Below are 23,161 nucleotides of genomic sequence, written 5' to 3' on the forward strand. Positions count from 1 at the left end.
CATTGCACCATGGCTTAAGAATTAAAATCTATTTATAAAAAGGTATTGTGACATTTCCTTGAGTTTTGTATTTACTTAAAAATTTATTGATCTCAGAAAAAACTTGGGGAAAAAAATCTAAAGTGTAGTGTATTTAGTATTTCCTCATAGATATTTTTAAATCTGAGTATAGAATTTTAAATCTGAGAGTAGAATGCTTTCTTGTAATGAAGCATTCCTTTTACTGTTTATCCATTTTAAGTTTAAAGTCACTGTAGAATATTTTTCAGGCCACTAGATGCTTATTTAGTTACCTTTTGCTGATTTGAATTTTTAATCTGAAAAATGTTTATTATATTTTTGTAACAGGAACATATAATTTTTTGTAGGATTTACATTGTATTTAATGTGAATGTCTTTATTTTCTAAAGAAAAGGGTTATTTTCATTAGTAAAAAGAACACATTTTATAAAAAGCAATAATGGAAAGAAATTAAATAAAATCAAAATAACAGAACAATTTATTTTTAAAATTAATAGTTAGCATCCTTAGGGTAGTGTCTTCTAGCTGATTAGTTCAATTGGTAGCATTGGTGAGAGATGGTAGGGGTAAAAAAAGAAGGAAAAGAGAGCACAGCCTAGAGTTGGAAGCAAGGTTGCCTGGTTTATAAAAAGATTAATTATTTAGAAGCAAAATTGTATTTCAGTGGCTATCTCCTATCTTTGTAGCATCTGTGGCCCACACCCAGTATAGAGGTAGGAATAAGAACATAACTACAGGAGGAAACTTGCTGAATTCACATTGAGCTCATCGGGACTCATTGTTTTCAAAATTCAGAGTTTTATGACTTTTTATGGTGGTGCCTTTAATTAGGATTTTGACTTACCTTCTCCTTATAACATTTGAGTTTAAGAAGCATTAAGCAGCAATACAATTATTGACTATGTTGCCTTTTGGCTTTTATGTAAGGCTATCTAGAATACTTACATTCTTTTATAGGCAAGAGATTGTTGACCGGTTATGACCCCATTTATCCAGAATACTCTATAGCTTCTGAAAGAATTTATATTGAAAGACTTAAACATAGGAGAAATTGGAAATCCACCAGCTTATTTATTTTTTATTTAAAATGTTTCTTAAAGCATGTAACCAACATTTTTATGCACACAAATTTGTATCTAGGCTGTTAATTTCTTATTTTAGTTGTGTTTTTAATATTTTATTTTAAAATCCAAGTGGGAGAGCTACTTACATGATGTTTGATCTTGGGCAAATAACCTCTCAGTCTTGTTTTTTAAAAAAGTTAATTGATCTTTTAAAAACTGGATAATACATGTATATGGTACCAAAATCAAAAGGGTCTCCATACAGCTTCTACCTTTCCAGATACTTAATTCCAGGGAGGGATTGATTTCCTTCTGGAAGTATTCTCTGTATATAAAATCATATGCATATATATATATATGTTTTCCTGTCCTCCTCCTCCTCCTCCTCCTCCTTTTTACACAAATGGTAGCATATATTAAATACTATTATGCATCTTTTTCCCCTCTCTTAAAGATATATCTTGGAGATTGTAATTCTACTTAGTATATAAAGAGCTGCTTCATTGTTTTTGGTTACTGCATTATATTCTTTTTTTATGGGTGTACTCTAATTTATTGGAACAGATCCCTTATGATGGAAATATAGGTTGTTTCTAGTCTTTTGTTATTACAAATTCTTCTGCTGTGAATATGCGTGTGTGTGTGTGAGTGTGTTTATGTATAAATAAATAAAATCTGAATCCTTACACATATATGCACACACAGACATACACATGTGTATCTATAGGATACATTTCTAGAACCGAAATTGCAGGGTCAAAGGCATATACTTTAATAAAATTTAATATTGCCAAATTGCTGTACATAAAAATTGTTCTTAATTCCATTTCCATTCTCTCAACAACGTAATACCGTGTTTCTGTTTTCTTAATACAGTCGTATCAAAAGTTTTGAACTTGGTGTGTCTGAAAGATAAAAAATGTGTCTCAGTTTTAATTTGTCTTTCTGTTATAAGTGAAGCAATCAGTCTTTTCTCTTTCATGAGTCATTTTATAGTTTTTGTATGAACTGATGGTTTAGATCCTTTGCCACTTCTTTCCCTGATGGTGGTCTTTTACTTTTATAATAGTAAGTAATTAGTTTTGTTTGTGATATGATGTCTTATAAATGATTTTTTTTCCTAGCTTATCTTTTTATAATTTGCTTTTGGGATTTTCCTTTGTTTATGTACAAATTTTTTATTTTCATGCAGTCTAATTTACCAATCTTTTATGGCTCTGGTTTTTGGCATACTTAAGAAGGCCCTTCCATTCTGAGATTATTTAAAATTCTCCGATTGATTTTATTATAGTTTTTTTTCGTTTTCCTTCTTCTTTTCTTTTTAATGTTAACATTTTTTTATCTATCTGGAATTACTTTTGGTGGAAGGAATGAGATAGGTATCCAACTTAGTTTTCCCCAGTTGTCACAATATCATTTATTGAATTATCTTTGTTTTGCCCACTGATATTTAGTATCATTGCTATTATCATTTGCTAAGTTATGCATTTGGGTCTGTTTTTAGACTATTCTGGTCCATTGATCTGTTAATCAATTTTTTTTATGTGCTAGTACTACTTTTAATTACTCCAGCTTTATATGTTTTATTCTCTTATAAAGCTAGTCCTTCTTCACTACCCTTTTTCAGAATTTTCCCAGCTTTCCAGCATTAGTTTCTTAATCTGTGAAATGGAAGTAATAAAATCTACCTCACAGGTTTGCTGTCATTCATATAAAGCATTTATTTTGTCTGCTATTTGATTAAATACTCAGTTATGATTAGTTATTATTACAGTAATGCAAAATTTTTTTAGGTACTTTTATATAGACTGTCTATTTAACTTCCTTTTTTTGCTTCTGATCATTTTTCTTCAAAGGGCCTAATCATATGCCTATGCAGGGACCTGGACCCAGTCAACTCAATATGACAAACAGTTCCATGAACATGCCTTCAAGTAGCCATGGATCCATGGGAGGCTACAACCATTCTGTGCCATCATCACAGAGTATGCCTGTACAGAATCAGATGACGATGAGTCAAGGGCAACCAATGGGAAACTATGGCCCTAGACCAAATATGAATATGCAGCCAAACCAAGGTAAATAAGCTTTATGTCATTCTTGACTTGAATGCTATATTAATCTTTGAAAGTAAAACAATTGTGTGAAGTTGTTAGCTGATACATAAAAATAAAAGTTTGAAATGACAATGAACTCTTAAAAAGGGAAAGCTAATTTGAAACCAGCTTAAATCTCATTTTTTTTACAGTTAGAAATTAAATTGCTTATATATAGATAGATGATTGATAGATGATAGGTAGATAGAATGAAACAGCATATGTGAAATGTGGCAAAATGTTAAAATTGGTGGATCCTGGGTTTGGGAAGATCAGATACTTTGGAGTTCTCTTTAAGGCTTTTGTTTGTTTGTTTGATTTTGTCTTTTGGACAGTTCATTTGGGATTCCATATTGTTGGAATTGTTTTTTAAAACTGATTAAAGAATATCCAAACATTTGGTCAAGACCTAGAAAATTGAGAAAATATAATTTTTAAGTAAATACTTATTCAATTTCAAGATTATCTTTGCAAGTACAACTCCTTTAAAAACATCTATTCTATGGTTCATTTTACTTATTACAGCTATATTAACTTATATGAATTTCTCTTGATTTACATGGATATTTTCTGATGGTATGTTCCATCATTAAAATGTAATTCTAACATAATTTGCTATTAGAATGTGCATGGAGGTGCTCTTGTCTTCTTAAAATGGTATGAGTCTATTAAAATTTACTGCCAATCTAGAGAATGAAATTATCATGTTTCTCTTTTAAGTATTCATGTGAATAATAACTAAAAAACGGTAAGTGGTGCTCTGTTCTGCTAATTGCCTGTTAAAAACATTTGGCATATTGCCAGCCTAAAGTTATTTCAATCACAGAATGTGGTTAGGTTAAGAGTATAAAATATAATTAAATTGTATTTGCAATAAAGTTTCTTAGATTTTACTTATGAAAAATAAATCGCTAAAGTGCTCCCAGATAAAGGAAGTTAATGTTAATTTGTTGATAATTATTTATGATGAAATAATATACATTAATTTTTAAATATTTATACAGATTTTTTATAATTTTGATGCAATATACTGAAAATAAAGGGAGACAATAGAAAAAATTTTCAATGAACATAGCTTCACAAAACTGGTTCCTGCTCAATAATTTTTCCCAAAGTTATTTAGTGCCCATGAGGGAATGTTTTCTTTTTTTTTTTTATTAGATCTATTAAAGTTTCCAAACAACATCAAGATTCAATCAGTGCTAGATCAGAAGGGAGTTCAGATGTTTTTCCTTTAGGTTTAGATACTAGGAGAGAGCAAGAAAATTGATAATGATTCTGACAGCAACTGCAGTAATGGTGGCACACCTCTTAGAAACCTATAGTTAAGAAAAGGTAGGGTGTGCACAAAAATGGATGTTGCTGCAGCATCGTTTGATGTAACTTATTATAAGGCTTGAAGAAGAAAATAGTAATGCATGCAGCAGTGTGCATGTAGAAATTTTGGAGAAAGAGTTAAGATATTTACAGGAATTTTTGTTCAAAACTTAGGCATCAACTTTTTTTTAATGGCATATTTTGTATCAATATGGAGTTTTTCCTTTTACTATAATAATTATATTGTTTTGTGCTTTGTTCTCATAATTTATAAATTCCTTAATAGAAAATAGAAACTATGTAGAGATCTGATTTAAATAAAAGAGTAGGACTCATTCACGAAATTTTCAATGTTTTATAAATCTCTCCAGGACAAATAAAAAAGTTTCATTTGGTTAAATTTAGATATTTCAGAATTGAAAGAACACAGAAGAAAGTTACAATTAAAAAAGAGAAAGTTATACAAGGTACTAGCAATATCTACTTTCTTCATTGTATAAATTTCTTATATTAAAAATGTTTTAATTTTATCGTACCTGTTGAATGAAAAAATTGTTTAGCATGATGAAAGTTTTGTTTGAAATGTTAATATTTACATTAGAAAGCATTTTCCTAAATAGTTTTACAAAAAAAATTATGTATTTTATATTAAAATTTCTCTTTTCACCTACATAGTGGAAGAAATTAGAGAATACATTTTAAATAATCCTTAAAGAAAAGCCTGAAAAATACCAGAAAATTTTTAACTTTAAATTTTTCCCACATTTATTGAGATGTTAGCTGTTCATTGAGTTCAAATCAAAATGTTGACATCTTCATGCGGATATCCCCATTTTTCTAGCTATTTATGTCTATATTAAGAGATACTAGAAAACATGTTAAAGCTACTTCCCATTTTTAATTGATAATAGGGCTTATTAGTAAAGGAAAATAAATATTTATAGAATTTCTTATATTATACATTAGTGATAAAATAATGAAAAAAAGACTAGTCCAGAGAATTGTGTTTTAAAAAGTAACAATTAAATGGCAATATCTAGAACACTTTAATGTAAGAGATACTTTAAGAATCTTTAGCTGATTATTTGATAGTAGTTTTACTAACAAAACATTGCAGATCAGAACTGAGATGCATTCATTTTGGTAGTTTTGTTCTCTAGCCTCCAAACCTCTACATCCAAATGCAAATACTCCTCCCACCTCCCTATCCTTACAAATAGATAGGTGAAAACTTTTTTTTTCTTCTTTCTCTTCTTTCTGTTTCCCATCTTTGATAAGAATATTAAGGGGAGAAAGTGACCTGTCTAAAAATCTTGTCACTGATTGAAATTAATAAAGATGATGTTCTTATACATTTACAGTTTATCAGTTTGATTGTTTAAAAAAGTAAGGAGAAATATTCTGCTAATTTATACTGTTAGCTCTAATATAATAGGAATCATTGTGTTCTAGTGTTACAATAAAAATAATTCTAGGAATAGAATTGTGCAAACTCTTTGGACTTCATTAATTCTTTAAAATTTATCAAATTAGCTTTTAATTTTTATTGAGAAGCGACAAAATAGAAATCTCTGTAAATACTAATGTAACAAATACATGCAAACCTACCATAAAAATATGCCATTTTAAAAAGCTGCTCAAAAAATTGGCTTTGTTACATTGATTAATTACATGTTACTCTATCCTTTTTTTTTTTTTTTTTAAACAGTAGTTACTCTTTATTGAACTTTTTTTTTTTTAATTGGTTAAGTAAGTTCACCTTATATGGGCATGGTTCATGGTGCCCCAAAACGATTACAATGGTAACATCAAAGATCACTCGTCATAGATTACTATACAGATATAATAATAATGAAAAAGTTTGATGTATTGTGAGAATTACTAAACTGTGACTCAGAGACATGAAGTGAGCACATGCTGTCAGGGACATGGTACTGATAGACTTGCTTGAGGCAGGGTTGCCACAAATCTTCAATTTGTAAAAAGCACAATAACTACAAAGCGCAGTAAAGAGAAGTATGGCTGTACATAACCTTTTTATGTGTATTTCTGTTTAAAGACACCTTGTATCTTCTGCTTCCTCCTTAAATTTGCATACAGTGATTCCCTAGGAAATTCTTTGTTTCATTCATCTTTTAGTGGTGCCCCCATTAACCCCACCTTGAAACAGAACATTTTAAAGCAACATTCAAATACTGTTTACAGCTGAATGAAAGCTGAAACAAAAAGATCAATCACCTTGTTCCCTTGTTTGACCTCAGCTGAGAACGTGCAAATGCAGGGTGGGAGACTCAAAATTTTCACTTCTCCATGCATGGTGTCCCTGAATGACCGAGAATAACCCTGAAATCCCTGAAAATACAGAATCTGCAAATAATGAAGATTGACTGTACTGTGTGGACAGTGGTTGGCACAGTGGAGCCTTCACCAGCCTGGTGCAAAGATGTGATTTTGGTCGTGCTTCTGGGTGGACAGTCTTTCTTTGTTCCTTCTCTTTCCTGAGATTGTTTCTCACCATTCCTGGTGATTCTGTGGCTGCTTCATGTTCTTTCATTATCATCTGCTTTAATCAGCCCAGTTGGTATCTTTTGCTTGCAGCTGAGAAGCCTGACTGATCTGCAGAGCGTTTGGTGCTGTGTAGGGCATGGAAAGGGCCTCAGTAAAGGTCAGTTCCTCTCCCAGTAAAAGTGGTCACCTCCTCTGCCTACAGACATCCTCAGAGCACTTCCAGATCTTAGATCAAAAGAGAGATTAGTCAAGCAGGAGATATTGGAGGGTGTGTTAGTTGCAAGTACAGTGCTAGTCACTTAGTGAGTTTCCATAAATATGTTTTTTACCTAAAATGAAGTTAAGGTTGCAAACATCTTATTTTGTGGTCATTTTGTCTTTTTCCTAATATTTTATTATGGAAAATTTTAGTCAAACCTAAAAGTGGAGAGAATTGTGAACACCTAGGTACCCACCTCCAAATTCTACAATTAGCATTCAGCTATATTTGTTTTATCATATATACATCAATCTCTCCATACATCAATCATTTTTTTTTTCATTTCAAAGTAAGTTGCAGGCATTGTACACTTCATCCTTAAACACTTCAGCTTCTGTTCATTAACTAGAGTTCAATATTTTGTTTTCCTTCTTTTAGGTGAAATTGACATACAGTGAAATACACAAATCTTTTGTAAACCATGAGTTTTTTTTTTTTTTTTAATCGCAGTTATTCTTTCTTGAACTTTTTAAAATATTGAGCTTGTATGTTGTTCTAGTTGGCTAATGCTGCTGGGATGTAAAACACCAGAATTGGATTGGCTTTTATAAGGGAGGCTTATCTGGTTACAAAGTTACAGTCTTAAGGCCATAAAGTGTCCATCAACAAAGGGTACCTTCACTGGAGGATGGCCAATGGTGTCCGGAAAATCTCTGTTAGCTGGGAAGTCACCTGGCTGGCATTGGCTCCAAAGTTCTGGTTTCAAAATGGCTTTCTCCTGGATGTTCCTGTCTAGGCTGCAGTTCCTCAAAAATGACACTCTTAGTTGCTCTTGCGGTGTTTGTCCTCTCTTAACTTCTCCAGAGCAAGAGTCTGCTCTCAACGGCCGTCTTCAAAATGTCTCTCATCTGCAGCTACTCTCTCAGCTTCTGTGTATTCTTCAAAGTGTCCCTCTTGGCTGTAGCAAGCTTGCTCCTGTCTGAGCTTATATAGTGCTCCAGTAAACTCATCAAGGCCTATGCTGAATACTCAGGGCCACACCTCCCTGGAAATTATCCAATTAGAGTCATCACCCACAGTTGGGTGGGTCGCATCTCCATGGAAACACTCAAAGAATTACAATCTAATCAACACTAATACATCTGCCCATACAAGATTACATCAAAGATAATGGCATTTTGAGGGACATAATACATTCAAACTGGCACGTATGTCAATGGTGTTGTTTGTGTCTAATTTTTGTTCATGTTTTTAGTGTTTTATTCTTTGAATTTAGAAGACTGAAGTAATTTCTTATGCAGCAAATAAAGTGGTAGTATAGCAGAAGGTCTTTCTTTATGCTCTCTTAGAGGATCTACTGCTTTCAAGCCAAAGATTTAGCAAACTTTTTACATTAATTTGTTGTTTAAACTGCTGCTGTTTAAACTGTTGCTTGATAAGTATTACAGTCAATCTAACATAAACTTTGAAGTGTGAGTTTTTTCAGTATTATCCAGGTAAAGTTTATTGGTTATTACTTTGAATCTTAGGATTAAGAACTGTGTTCAAAATGAACCACCATTTTCCTACATAATTGGATCAACTTACTTGTATATAGAGCATAAACTCTGCTAGAGTTCAAAAAGCTCCAGAAGGGCCAGAAGTTTATCTCTTTTGTTTCACTGTTATATCTGTTGTGCCTAGAACAACACCTGAGAGTAGGCATCAAAATTTGTTTTTTGAATGGTTAGGAATGAAATTGAATATCATATGATAACCTAGAAAGACAGAAAAATTGTATCACAAGTTCACAAACTTTGTCTGTAATTCTTCAGACTTGAATTCAAGTCTTGGCCATGTAACTTACTGTACCTTTGACAAATTATATAGTAAGATTAAATGAGATGATTCATGTAAAATTTCTGACTCAGGATGATAAAACTTTTCTTTTTAATGAAAACAAAAAATTTAAGATCTGTTTATCAACTTTTGCCGCCTTATTTTGGCCTCTGGCATCAAATTTATTAGTTTTGTTTCAACAGTATCAAGAAAGTCCTGACTCATTTAGCTAAGAATTTCCAAATGATAATGGTTTTAAACTCTTACCTTTTATCTATATGCTCTGGGGTTAGACTGATCCATACACTTGAAATTAGGATAGTGGAACATTTTTCTTTCAGTAAACTGTTCACATTCATTGTGATAAATATGAAAGGCAGAGAATATATATTATCACAGCTGGGAGTGTTGTATTTGCTGTTATTATTGTACAAGGGTTGATAATCTGATGAGAGATGTGCCAAGCAGATATGCTTGAACTAAGCCTAGTGTTTAATTGTACATATATGTTATACTACTGTTATAGTAGTGTACTTCCTTAAAAATCTTGTTATCAGTGAATATTCTTATCCACCTGAATTTAAAAAAAAATGCCTGTATAGATCCACCTTATTTTTCAAATGGAAGCATTTATTATATGAATGTACCATAATTGAACAAAACCATATTCGCTTTCGATAGATGTTTCTAGTCTTTTAACAAATACTCCTGGAACAAACACCTTTGAACGTATATCTTTGAGTGCTTGTGAGATTTTTGTGTGATAAATTCTAGAAATAGAATTTCAGGGATAAAATATATGAATATTTAAGATATTTGAGAGGTGTTGCCAAATTTTCAACAAAGGTTGCATGGGATCACATTTCTACGGAGTATGAGAGTGCTTATTTCACTACATAACCCAGTGGTGCTCAGTCTTAATCTTTGCTAAATCGATAGGAAAAATGTGGCCATGTCTTAATTTGTTTTTCTTTGATTATTAGTGAGGTTGAGTAACTTTTCATATGTTTATTTGCATTTTTTTCTCTGAATTGCATCATTTTCTTTATTTTGGTTTGCTTGTCTGTTTATTATTAATTTGAATAAGTTATTTATAGATTAAGACTATTTGCTCTTTGTTTAGCGTATGTGAAAACATTGTTAGTTGAAGGAGATAGGAATTTAACCTTTTTTAAAAAGTTAATTTATGATTAAATAGTAAGCTTTATTTTTTCTTTTGATTTTTGTAACATATATAAACATAAAATTTATCATTTTAACCATTTTATGTATTATAATTCTTTGGTGTTAATTACATTCACTATGTAGTGCCTACATCACCATCATCCATTACCAAAACTTTTCATCACCCCAAACAGAATCTATGTACCCATAAAGTTACCCCTTACCCTTATCCTCTAGTCTACTTTCTGTCGCTATGAATTTGCCTATTTTGAATATTTCATGTAAGTGGACTTATATAATGTTTGTCTTTTTGTGTCTGGCTTGTTTCACTTAACATAATTTTTCAGGGTTCATTCGTGTTGTAGCATGTATCAGAACTTCATTTCTTTTTATGGCTTAATACTATTTCATTGTATATACCACATTTTGTTTATCTGTTTATCCGTTGATGGATATTTGGGTTGTTTCTATCTTTTGGCAATTTTGAATAATGCTGCTGTGAACACTGGAATAGGATCTGTTTGATTCCCTGCTTTCAGTTCCTTTGGGTATATACCTAGGAGTGGAATTGCTTGTGGTCATATGGTATTTCCATGTTTAACTTTTTGAGGAACTGCCAAATTATTTTCCATAGTGGCTGCACAATTTTACATTCCCACAAACCGTGTACAAGGGCTCCAGTTTTTCTGCATTCTCTCCAAAACTTGTTATTTTCTGCTTTTTAAATAATGCCCATTCTAGTGGATGTAAAGTGGTCTCTCATTGTGACTTTGATTTGCATTACCTAATGATTAATGATGTTGAGCATCTTTTCATGTGCTTATTGGCCATTTGTATTTTTTTTTTTTTTTTAATATCCAAGCCCTTTGTCTGTTTTTAATTGGGTTGTCTTGTTGTTGTAGGAATTCTTTGTGTATACTGGATATTTAAACCTTATCAGCTATATGATTTGCAGATATTTCTCCCATTCTGTAGGTTGTCTTTTCACTTTCTTGATAATGTCCTTTAATAAACAAAAGTTTTTAATTTTTATGAAGTCCAATTTATTTTTTTCTTTTGTTGCTTGTGCCAGATCAAAGACATGAAGATTTTCTTCTGTTGTCTTCTTAAAGAATTTTATGGTTTTAGTTCTTATATGTACATCCTTGATCCATTTTGCGTTAATTTTTCTATATGGTTTGAGACGGAGAGGAATTTAACTTTGTGAAATGGTTTGTTCCAGTTGTAGGATTCTGAAAATGTCAATATTACTTTTTTGAAAAAATGTCCTTATTTCTTAATTATTTCAGACTTTGATCCAAAATTTGCTAAGTTATGTTCTAGACAGACATATAAGTTATTGGTGATACTTGGGAAGATTCAGCATGCTTATTAGCATATTAAAAGGTCTGAGAAGTCCTGCAGTAAGAAAACCCAACTGTATCTAAAATGTGTATTATCATAGGACTCTTCTTTTTTTTTTGAGGGAGGGTATATCACTTCTTAAAAATAAATTTTACTGTTCGTTGAGTGCTTTTTAGTGCCTGACTCTGTGACTAAATGCTCTGTATGTCTTTTTGATGTAATCCTCACAGTATCTTTGAGGTAGTAGACACTATTATTATCCTCATTCTGTGCATGAAGAAAAAGACATGAAATGCAGGAGAAACAGAGATGAAAATGCAGCAAAGAAATAAAAAGTGACAATGCTGCAAGTGAAATTTGAATCTAATGTCTATGGAGTTATAGAAGAAATAGCTGATTGTGGGAATATTGATAAACTGATATTCAAGAGACGTATCTATACACCAGAGGTAGTTAATGAAGGCAAATTTCATTGACATGTATGTGGAAAATGGTTGTGATGACAAGGATAAAGATGTCCTAGAAGAAGCGAGACTGGCAAAATACTCACATTAAAGGATTTCTCAGAGAAATTTTTCAATAATGAAAATGCAAATGATAGAATGTTTACAGCTAATCCACACTTAGAGAGGTGTGTAACAGTTTGCCAATGCATAGCAAAGATGCTCAGGCTGAATCATCAGATATACAATGAGAAGACGAAGGGAAGTACTGTTGAAACTACTCTTGATAAGATTTTTACAAAATAAATAAAATACTTTAATTCCAAGTGTTTCTACTGTTTTTAATTACTGAGTACTAAATATTTGTCTTTTTCATTTCTGTGTGCATTTATAACTGACATAATAGAGTTTTAAAAAAATGCTTTGACCAAAATTTTTAAAGGCCATAGAGCAATTGTAATTTTTCCCATTGATTATTAAGATCGTTTCACGTGGTTTCAGCTTGCATAGTCATTTTTCAGTCTCATACTGCTATGCATAGTAAAGACTGCCTGTAATGTTATAAAGAATGCACTTGGGGAAATACTATTCAAGTTTCTAACTTTATATAAATGTTGTCGGGTTAAGAGCTTCCTATTTTTTTTTTCTAAAAATTTCATATAAAATAAGATAGAAATGTGTCAAAATACTACAGATGTTATGAAGAAAAATAAGTAAAGAGAAAGATATGAAATGTGTGTGCTATTTTAGTATGTTGAGGCTGGTGAGCAGATATCTGGACTAAAGAACATTATACAGGCAGAAGGAACAGCAAGCAAGAGCCCTAAGGCCAGAGCATACTTGGTGTGTTTGAGGTACAGCAAGGAGATCAGTCTTGCTGACACTGAGTTAGTGAAGGTGGAGATTCAAAATAAAGATCCAAGAGGTAGCTGAACACCAGATCATGGAAAGGTTTGAGCAAAGGAACAATATGATCTGATTGTATGTTTTAAAAAGATACTAAATGGAAAATAGAGGGTAGTTGGGCAAGGGTGGACACAGGGTAAACTATTAAAAGGCTCTTCCAATATTTGAGTAAGAGGTGATGGTGTTAGCTATGGTGGTAATGAAAAGTAGCCAGTTTGGGTATATTTAGGATATATCTTGGAGGTAATGCTGCCAGAATTTACTGATGGATTGGATATATGGTACAGGAGGGCAGAGTTAGGGATGATTCCCACAGTCAAAATAACTAAGGAAAATTGAGTTGCCATTTACTGAGTTTAAGAGAGTGGAAGAAGAGCAGATTTAGGAGAGTGATAATAGTTTTGTTTGGGCATATTAAATTTGAGTGGCTATATCAGGTAGACAGATATGTTAGTGTGGAGTGGAAAAGAGGTCAGAGCAGTTAAATCCATGGAATCGGAAGAGATCATTAAAGAATGAGTAAAGGTAAAGAAGAGAAGAGGTCTGAAAATTCATTCCCTGAGCATTACAGCATTTTGACAATGGGAAGATGAGTGATTCCTTTCCAGAGGTCTCAGAAGATTGAGGAGGAATAGCCTATGAGTTGGTAGGGAAACCAGGAGAGTGTAGTATCTTAGAAGCCAAGTGAAAAAAGTGTTTAAAAAATATGGGAATTGAATTATCAAATACATCAACTTTTGCTGAGAGGTCAAGTAAAATGAGGATTGAAAATTAACTGCTGGATTTTCTGATCTTGTTGAGCAGTTTTTGGTTGTGGGATCAGGGTAAAAGTCTGATTGGTGTATGGTCAAGAGAAAATGGGAGGAGAAGTGAGTAAAGATAATTCTTTTCGGTAATTTTTCTGATTTAGGGAAACAAATAGCTGCAGGAAATGTAATGTCAAGAAAGATTTCTGTTTCAAGATGAGAAGATGTTATATCACATTTGTGTACCAATAGGAATGATCTATTAGAAGAAATTTATTATGCAAGAGAGAGAGAGGAAAGGGACAAATGCAAGAACAATGTTTTTGAGTTTCTGGGTGGAATTAGAGGGCACAGTTCCCAAGACTACCCTCACCTCTGACAGCTGTTAGAGTTTAGCCAACTGCAGTTAGAGGAAACAGTCCCCAAGACCAACCTCACTTCTGACATGCATTGCAAGTTTGGGGTTTTTTCCAAAACCACCCTTAGTTTTGATAATTTTCTAGAAGAATTCACAGAACTCGCTGAAAATGATTATCCTCACAGTAGGGTTTATTACAGGGAAAGGACACAGAGTAACAGCAGCCAAGGGAAGAATCGCATGGGACAGAGTCCAGGAGAAGTACCAAACACGGAATTTCTGTTGTCCACTCTCAGTGGAGTCGGGGTGTGTTACTCTTCTGGAACAATGTGTGACAGTATGCATGGAGTATTGCCAACCTGGGCAGTTCACCTGAGCCTCAGCGTTCAAAGTTTTTGTTGGGGCTCCATTACATAGGCATAATCGTGACTGATTGCCCACATTATTGATGTCAGCCTCCAGTCTCCAGCCTTTCCAGGCATGACCCAAAGCCCTTACCACAAATCCCATTATTAGTGTATTTACTGTGCCTCAAGAAACTGAGGCAAACTAAGGCACTCCTATCAGACATGACATCTTAGAGATTACCTCCCAGAAGTTGAGGACAAAGGCCAGACCTCTTGTGGGGCCAGGTTAAGTTTTTACTACACAGTTGTTTATAGGGATTTTCATGCAGAACAAAAATACAGATACTAGTATTAAGACTCATTTAGTTCATTCATTCCAAGGCATAGTGTATGGGTACAGATGTAGGTAGGTTGGTTGATTTAGTGGTGAGTTTTGGAAGTTTGAGGAGAGAAAAGGTGTGGAGAAATATGAAAAAGTGTATGAGAATTAAGAGAATATACTGGCTAGGGAAATGTGAGATTTTGGTCTGGCTCAAGCATGTGCTTGAAGTTTGCAGAATCATTTGTAATTGTGTTAAAGGTTTCTCAGTTTGTCTGCCGTTTGGTATATGCATTTAAAATAATTATTTAAGAATATATAAAGGTTCTACCAGCTAATTGGTATTCTTATGTTCCTAGAATTTACATAAATAACAATGAAGTTTAGCATTAGGGCTAAGGTTTTATTTGTCAGAGATCAGGTTCAAATCCTGACTCGAGCACTTTTTTTTTGGCTGTATGACTTGGCTAAGTTGCTTAAGATGTTTTTTTCTTCTATAAAATCTGACAGTTCAGATTTAGAATTAAATGTAAGAATGCATATTGAGATTTTACTAAGTAGTTGTCAGAGTGACTAGCACCTAGTAAGCACTCACTGATCTAGTGATAAGATCAACTACTTGTTTCCTGTCTTTGTAAATGATTGTTACCGGACCAAGGCAATGGATTCTTTTGCCCTATGTACTCAAATGACCAATTCCTGAGATACGGGGGTTTCAAAGAGAGAACGAGTTTTATTGCTAGTTGCAAAGCAGGCGAAGAGATGGCCCATCGGTCCAAAATCTGTGGCTACTTCATGTTCTTTCATTAATTCATCTGCTTTAATCAGCACAGTTGGTATCTGTTGCTTGCAGCTGAGAAGCCTGACTGATCTGCAGTAATTCTGATAGTTTTATAGCATCAAAAGATGGGCAGGTTTTAGGATAATGCTTACAGTGGCCCCAGATTATGTAATTAGAAGTGATCTAATTATTGAGCATGTGCAGATTGATAACATTCCTAGTCACAGAACATATGTAAGAAAATGACAGCCTTAATATGGTGCTGGGTGTGATTTTTAGTATTATAATGAGATATAGGTGACTTGTAGGTTAAAGTCTAATCTGTGCATGTCAGGTGGGCCCATTTTGGTTAGATACAGCTTCGGTTATCAAGATAACCTTGGGCTTGGTGTGGGTTAGTTCTGTGCTGACCCAAGACTCGTCATTAATTAACATTAGGGCCTGTCTTTGGATAAATGGGTTCAAGTGAAGGTTAGTTGTAAGGTCTTTACAATTGCAAGGGCACAAGATAAAAGCTATACAATCATTATCAGAGATCAAGGCAGCTGGATTACAATTCAGGTTTCAGGTATTTCCCTCTGTCTACTCTAATACACCAGAAAGTAAAAAGGAATATATATATAATGATTCAATAATCATAATCAGTCCTTAAATCCTAACTTTATGGTTACATGATTATATGTTTGGAACAAAATGAGTTAAATTAGATTTTGTGAAAAACATCTTATTTTAGAAAAAAAGATACAAATTTCCTTATTATATGTAATCTATACTGTAAAGTAGAATTATGTGAAAGCTGAACTCCCTTGCTTCAAATCCTAGCTCCATCACATATTGAGTGCAGCTTTTGACAAATTACTTAATCTCTCTGTTCTTCCATTTCCCATCTTTAAAATAGGGGTAATGAGAGTACCTACCTCATGGAGCTGTTGTGAGGATTAAATGAGTTAATACATGAGTGCCTAATTAATACTTAGTGAATACATGGCATATAATTAATAACTTAGTAAATATTAGTGGTTGTTTTATTGTTATTACTAGAAAATAAAATAAGATGACAGAAATTCTTAATAGAAGTATAGTTCCTGGATCTGCATCTAAGAGCTGCAGAAATCTCTAATTTGGTAAATCTTCCAAGAAGAAAAAAACCACTGTGATATTACATTGAATTTTTCTCTTTTTAAGAAAAGTAAAAGAAATTTAAAATGAAGAAATTGTTTCAAATATTTTGTTCCCCATGAAAGTGTCATGTTTAGGCTACTTAAATGTAGCGGGTTTGAATGAGTGAGAATTGTGTGTATCCTCATCTCTCTTCACTTTTAAAATCGGTAAATTGATGAAATAGTGCTCATATTGCAAGTTTCTATTATTAAGAATTTTAGGTATATTACAGCCCTTAAATTGTAATTCAAACTATATGTTTTGTTTATACCTTTCATCAATATTGCTAATATTGGATGACTCTTTTCGAGGTTGTAATTTTTTCCCAATAATATTTTTTCTGGTTATGAAAATAACTTTAATATGAAAAACTGTAAAATACAGAAAAGCATGGACATAAAACTAAAATTACTTCTCATCTTGCTATTTAGGTTTTTAATTCCTCCTACTCTAGGTAAAGTCCACTTAAGTATTGTAGCCTGTAGTTACGCTGTTTGTAGTAGCAGTTTGCACACTTGTAACTATATATTTATTTGGAAAAAAAAAAAAAATTCCCTAGACTCTTAAGTTCCATGACATCACGAACTGTGTCTTATTTTATTCACCACTTTATCCTGTTTATTGTCTGACAGATTAGCTAGATGTATCTCCTCCTACCATAACACATTAGAAAACCAACACCTGTCTTTGTGGTGTTCGTCATCCATCAAATATCATTCCAGGAATGAACCAAAGAAGGAACTGTCAGTTCCTGTCAGACAAAACAGATGAATGTCAGTTATAAAAAACCTTTGGGTTTGGAAGGCAACATCAGAGGAATTTCTTGCCAACAGATTATAAAAGTCAGTTTTGTTAGGATTCAGTTTTTAAAACTTTTTATTTTGAAATAATTATAGATTCACAGGAAGTTGTGAAGGCAATACAAAGTGGTTCTGTGTACCCTCCACCCACCATCACTAATCTTTGGCAAGCAACTATTCCTCTTATCTCTATTTCTATTATTTTGTCATTTTGAGAATGTTATATGAATGGAATCATACAGTACATGACTAGTTGTGGTTGGCTTTTATATACTTAGCATAATGCCCTTAAGATCTATCCAAGTTGTTGCATGTGTCAATAGTTCATTCCTTTTTTATTATTGAGTATGGTATGATATTCCATGGTAATGGATACACCACAGTTTGTTTAGCTATTCAGCTATTGAGGGACATTTTGGTTGTTTCTGCTTTTTGGCTGTTACAAATAAAGGTGCTATTGATAATCATGTACAAGTTTTTTCTTTGAACCTAAGTTTTCATTTTTCTGGGATGAATACACAGGAGTGGGATTGCTAGGTCATATGGTAAGTATATATTTAGTTTTTTTAGAAACTGCCAAACTGTTTTCCAGAATGCCTGTTCCATTTTACAATCCCACCAGCAATTTTTGAGAGATCCACTTTCTCCAAACCCTTGCCAGCATTTGATATTGTGGCTATTTTATTTATTTTAATCTCAACTCTTCTGATAGGTGTGTGGTGATATTTATTGTGGTCCGAATTTGCATTTCCCTAATGGCTAGTTATGTTGAACATGTTTATACATGTTTATTTGCAATCTTTATGTCTGCTTTAATGAAATGTCTCCAGGTCTTTTGCCCATTTTATAGTTGGATTGTTTGTTTTTTAACTGTTGAGTTTTGAGAGGTCTTTATATAGTCTTCTAGATATGAGACTTGCAGTTAATTTTTTAATTTTTCCCCATTGTTTTGTTACTTAAAATTTCAAACATACGGAAGAGTTGAAGGAATTGTACCCATATGCCCACTCGCTACCTGTATTCTATAGTTAAAATTTTACTAAATTTGGTTTATCACATCTTCTTCTATCTACTCAACCATCCATACGTCTTAATTTTTTAACGCATTTCAGAATATTTTGCAGATATCAGTACATTTCACCTCTAAACACTTCAGCCTGCACATCATTAGTGTTCAATACTTTTTAAAGTTTATTTTTTTTCCTTAGGTAAGATTTACATTAAACAAAATGCACAAATCTTAAGTATCACATTCAGCAAGTTTTGACATGTGTAATGCAGACCCCCTTAGGATTCATGTTATTGCTAACTTAGGGACCCTTAGGACATGCATTCCTACTCCAATTTAAAAATTGTATATGAACCATAATCTAGGTTCTTTTATGATAGAAGAGGATGGATGATTGGTTACTCTTTGCCTTAGAACAGTATTTCTCAGTGTGTGGTCCTAGGACTACCTAGCTCAGAACCATGTGGGATACTTGTTAAAATAAAGATTCGTCTCCTCCACCCCATACCTGCTAAACCGAATGTCTAGGGATTGGTTTTAGAAATTACATTTTAACAAATATTTCAGTTGATGCTTATTTAGAGTCCTTTCCCTCAATTTTTTGTATGCAAAATAATCTTCTGAACCAGATAGTTCATCACTTTTCAGCTTTCATACTAAGTGACACAAAACTATACATGGTAATGTGGCCTGTCTCCAGGGCTCTCTGCCTCGTCCATTTAGGATCTTTACTTTCACAGCAGATTATCACTTGTGCCACGTAAATCTAGGGCTTTTGGAGTTCCTTTCAGTTTACAATAGATAGTTTAACAGTGACTTTGTTTTTGAATTATTATTTTATATAGTGCAGGTGAAATAATTGCTGCTTAGCAAAGGTTGTCTAAGAAATAGCCTAGACTTTTTTTTTTTTCCTGAATTAAGCCACAACATCCTTTTTCTAATTCTTTGATACCAGAAAGCTAAATACATAATCTAGGTCCCAGATTAGTTTGTAGTTTATAGATACCTATGATCTAATATTAAATCCTTGAGAAATCCAGGATTTTTCTGCGTTGGTACCATTGACATTTTGGGCTGGATAGTTCTTTGCTGTGGGAGGCTATCCTGCGCCTTCCAAGATATTTAGCAGTATTTCTGGCCTCTACCCACTAGGGGGCAGTAGCACTCCCCCCAAAAATGTCTCCAGACAGTGTTAAATGTCCCCTGGGGGGTAAAATCACTCATGGTTGAGAGTCACTGCTTTAATCAATGGTTAATGTAAGGAACTGTGTTACTAAAGAAACAAATGACAATAATAAAACTGCTGTTGATACTATGTTTTTAATACCTTTTAATGCTTTCTTGAGAATTCCTCTTAAGAATTTCATGTTATGAAAAAGTTTGTGTCTTGAAAGGAGCTGTTATCTTTTTACTAGCTAAAGTATAGCATAGTTCTGTTTTTGCATAAGTTGCCAGGAAACTCAGCTAAGTTTTATGCTTAGTTGCAGTGGTTTTACTAACATTCATTTTCTTGCTTAGTTGTCTCTTATTTTTTTATCCTTAGAATTTTATCTAAATTTCTTTTTATAAACTATTTAAAATTATTGATGTGGACAGATGGTACATTATAGGTAAGTAAAAAATCCTATACATTTTAAATGAAAATGACTATTTAAACAAACAGTAAATTAACTAATTGAGTTTGATGGAATATAGGGATTTTTCTCTTCTAAATAAACTATTAATAATATCTTCAAATGAGAGCTATAAATGGTTCGTTTGAGATTTGTTAAGGAACAAGGTAAGAGTAGTAAATGATGAAATATTAGTAAATGATGAAATATCAACATGTCTAAAATAGGCCTGAGGAGAGTATTATTAGCAGTTTTATGGTTTGGTTCATATTATAACATATAGATATAGGTGGGGCAAAGAAATTTCTTGTATTTTAGGATTTTTGTATTATAGTGATAGAGGATACACAGAGCTGTTTTCATGGGAGGTATTTCATGAGAGAAGTAAGATTTCATCTTGGAGAGGAAGTGGTTAACAGTGGTTAAGAGCGTGGGCTTTAGAGTTCTCACTATTTACCAGCTTTGAGTTTTCTGATCTGTAAAATGAGGTTAATAATATTACCTGTTTTGTAGGGTTTGGGAGAGGATAAATAATACACATCAAGCTCTTCTTAACTTAGTGCCTGGTATATAATAAGTGCTCAGTAAATGTTAGCTATTATTTTTAACCTTTATGTAAAATAATTCATAGATTAATGATATGATTTATAGAGTTTTGCTTATTGGTTTACATCTGAGGAAGTGAATATATATGTGCATATGTATAGATAATACTTTAAAAATTAAAATTAATATCTTTAGTTGTGTCTTAAAATTCTCCATTTTTGATCATTAAGATAAAACTAAGTATTATGTGCAAAGAATCCTAATAATAGAAAAAACAGTAACTTGGGAATATTTTACCTGTGTTTTAAGATATAGGACATTGTTTGCATAGAAGGTCAGTGTAAAACTTAAAATGGAAAGAAATAGTGTGCTAATGATGAGTAAATGTTATATGTCCATGTAAAACAGTTTTACAAAAATATTTTCTAGATAAGACATTAATAGGACTTTTGCATATATAATATCACACTTGGTAGTGCATCTTAAACATCAAAATGGTTTATATAAAAGATGAAAAATAACCTTTAAACACATAGAATAGAAATGTGTAATCCCATTGTTTGTAGAAAATGGTTATAAATAGATAAGTTTTTAATCTTATTTCACTTTGTAATATAAATTTTTTAAAACTGATTTTGGGGTAACCTTTTGAGCTTTAGCTTTCTTATTTCCATTAGTGTCTTAAAGGATAACACATATTGCCACTGTAGCGTATTTCATTATCTTAAGGAAAATAATATGCTTCTTAAACAATCAAAATTGAGCAGTCATAATTTTTTTTCTTTAATGGATAAAGCTTGAAGGAAAAAGATGAAAAGCACTTTGTCTTAGTAGTGCTATCCTGCTCCATCTCTGTGGTTTTAGGTTTGATCCTGAATGATGTTGATGTCGGGGAGTACTCAAAGGGAGAGATAGTGACAGAGAATAAAAGAAGGGTGGTAATTGAACTCTTTGGAATTGTTGCTGCTGACAGTCCCAAAAGATAAGGCACAAGTGGTGTGGTCTTTTCTGTCTATGGCTTAAACTAGGATTACTTTTCTCTTTTAGAGTAATACTTTGAATTTTGTTGTTATTGTTGTATCTTTTGGATATCTCCCCCTACCTCCCCTCCAGCAATTATATTTTTGCTTTCTTTCCCCTTTTAAAAATTTTTCGTTCCAATGTATATTATATGTTTTAGTTTTGTAGTTACCTTCTGTTGAAATGGTCTTTATGTCTTTAGACCCTAAAGGTCTTTAGACAGTGTTTTTGATAGTTTTAGAGAAGAAAGGCAAGGTAAAACCTTCATTTTCTGAATTGAATTACATAAAAGCCCAATCATGTTGCCTATGAAATTATGAATGTTAATGTTTTGTACTTTATTGTATATGAAATATATTTAAAATGTTGTAACTTTAAACTAGTTAATGTTTTGGAATTTTTTCATTGCATAATTTGATTTTGATCTATTAAATTTGTTATAAACACTTATTTTTTTTTTTTAATCATCATTTTATTGAGATATATTCACATACCACGCAGTCATACAAAACAAATTGTACTTTCGATTGTTTACAGTACCATTACATAGTTGTACATTCATCACCTAAATCAATCCCTGACACCTTCATTAGCACACACACAAAAATAACAAGAATAATAATTAGAGTGAAAAAGAGCAATTGAAGTAAAAAAGAACACTGGGTACCTTTGTCTGTTTGTTTCCTTCCCCTGCTTTTCTACACATCCATCCATAAACTAGACAAAGTGGAGTTTGGTCCTTATGGCATTCCCAATCCCACTGTCACCCCTCATAAGCTACATTTTTATACAACTGTCTTCGAGATTCATGGGTTCTGGGTTGTAGTTTAATAGTTTCAGGTATCCACCACCAGCTACCCCAATTCTTTAGAACCTAAAAAAGGTTGTCTAAAGTGTGCGTAAGAGTGCCCACCAGAGTGATCTCTCGGCTCGTTTTGGAATCTCTCTGCCACTGAAGCTTATTTCATTTCCTTTCACATCCCCCTTTTGGTCAAGAAGATGTTCTCCATCCCACGATGCCGGGTCTACATTCCTCCCCGGGAGTCATATTCCACGTTGCCAGGGAGATTCACTTCCCTGGGTGTCTGATCCCACGTAGGGGGGAGGGCAGTGATTTCACCTTTCAAGTTGGCTTAGCCAGAGAGAGAGGGCCACATCTGAGCAACAAAGAGGCATTCAGGAGGAGACTCTTAGGCACAAATATAGGGAGGCCTAGCCTCTCCTTTGCAGCAACCGTCTTCCCAAGGGTAAAACTTATGGTAGAGGGCTCAACCCATCAAACCACCAGTCGCCTATGTCTGTGGTCATGTTAGCAACCATGGAGGTGGGGTAGGCGAATACCCCTGCATTCTCCACAGGCTCCTCAAGGGGGCACTACATCTTTTTTTTTTTTTTTCCTTGTTTGTCTTTTTTCTTTTTTTTTTTTTTTAAACTTTCCCTTCTTTTTTAAATCAACTGTATGAAAAAAAAAGTTAAAAAGAAAACAAACATACAATAAAAGAACATTTCAAAGAGACCATAACAAGGGAGTAAGAAAAAGACAACTAACCTAAGATAACTGCTTAACTTCCAACATGTTCC

At 33.0% G+C, this 23,161-nt stretch overlaps 1 protein-coding gene across 2 annotated transcripts in view; it reads left to right on the forward strand.

Annotated features, from left to right (window-relative positions):
- Positions 1-23,161, forward strand: part of SS18 (SS18 subunit of BAF chromatin remodeling complex) — a 114,623-nt gene that overhangs the window by 50,839 nt on the left and 40,623 nt on the right. For both annotated transcript variants that reach the window (XM_037805888.1, XM_037805889.1), the window contains exon 5: positions 2,942-3,163. In XM_037805888.1, the coding sequence (XP_037661816.1) occupies positions 2,942-3,163 (222 nt within the window). The remainder of the gene's footprint in view (positions 1-2,941; positions 3,164-23,161) is intronic.

The sequence above is a fragment of the Choloepus didactylus genome, chromosome 16 (genome assembly GCF_015220235.1).
Source record: "Choloepus didactylus isolate mChoDid1 chromosome 16, mChoDid1.pri, whole genome shotgun sequence".
NCBI classification, from domain to species: Eukaryota; Metazoa; Chordata; class Mammalia; order Pilosa; family Megalonychidae; genus Choloepus; species Choloepus didactylus.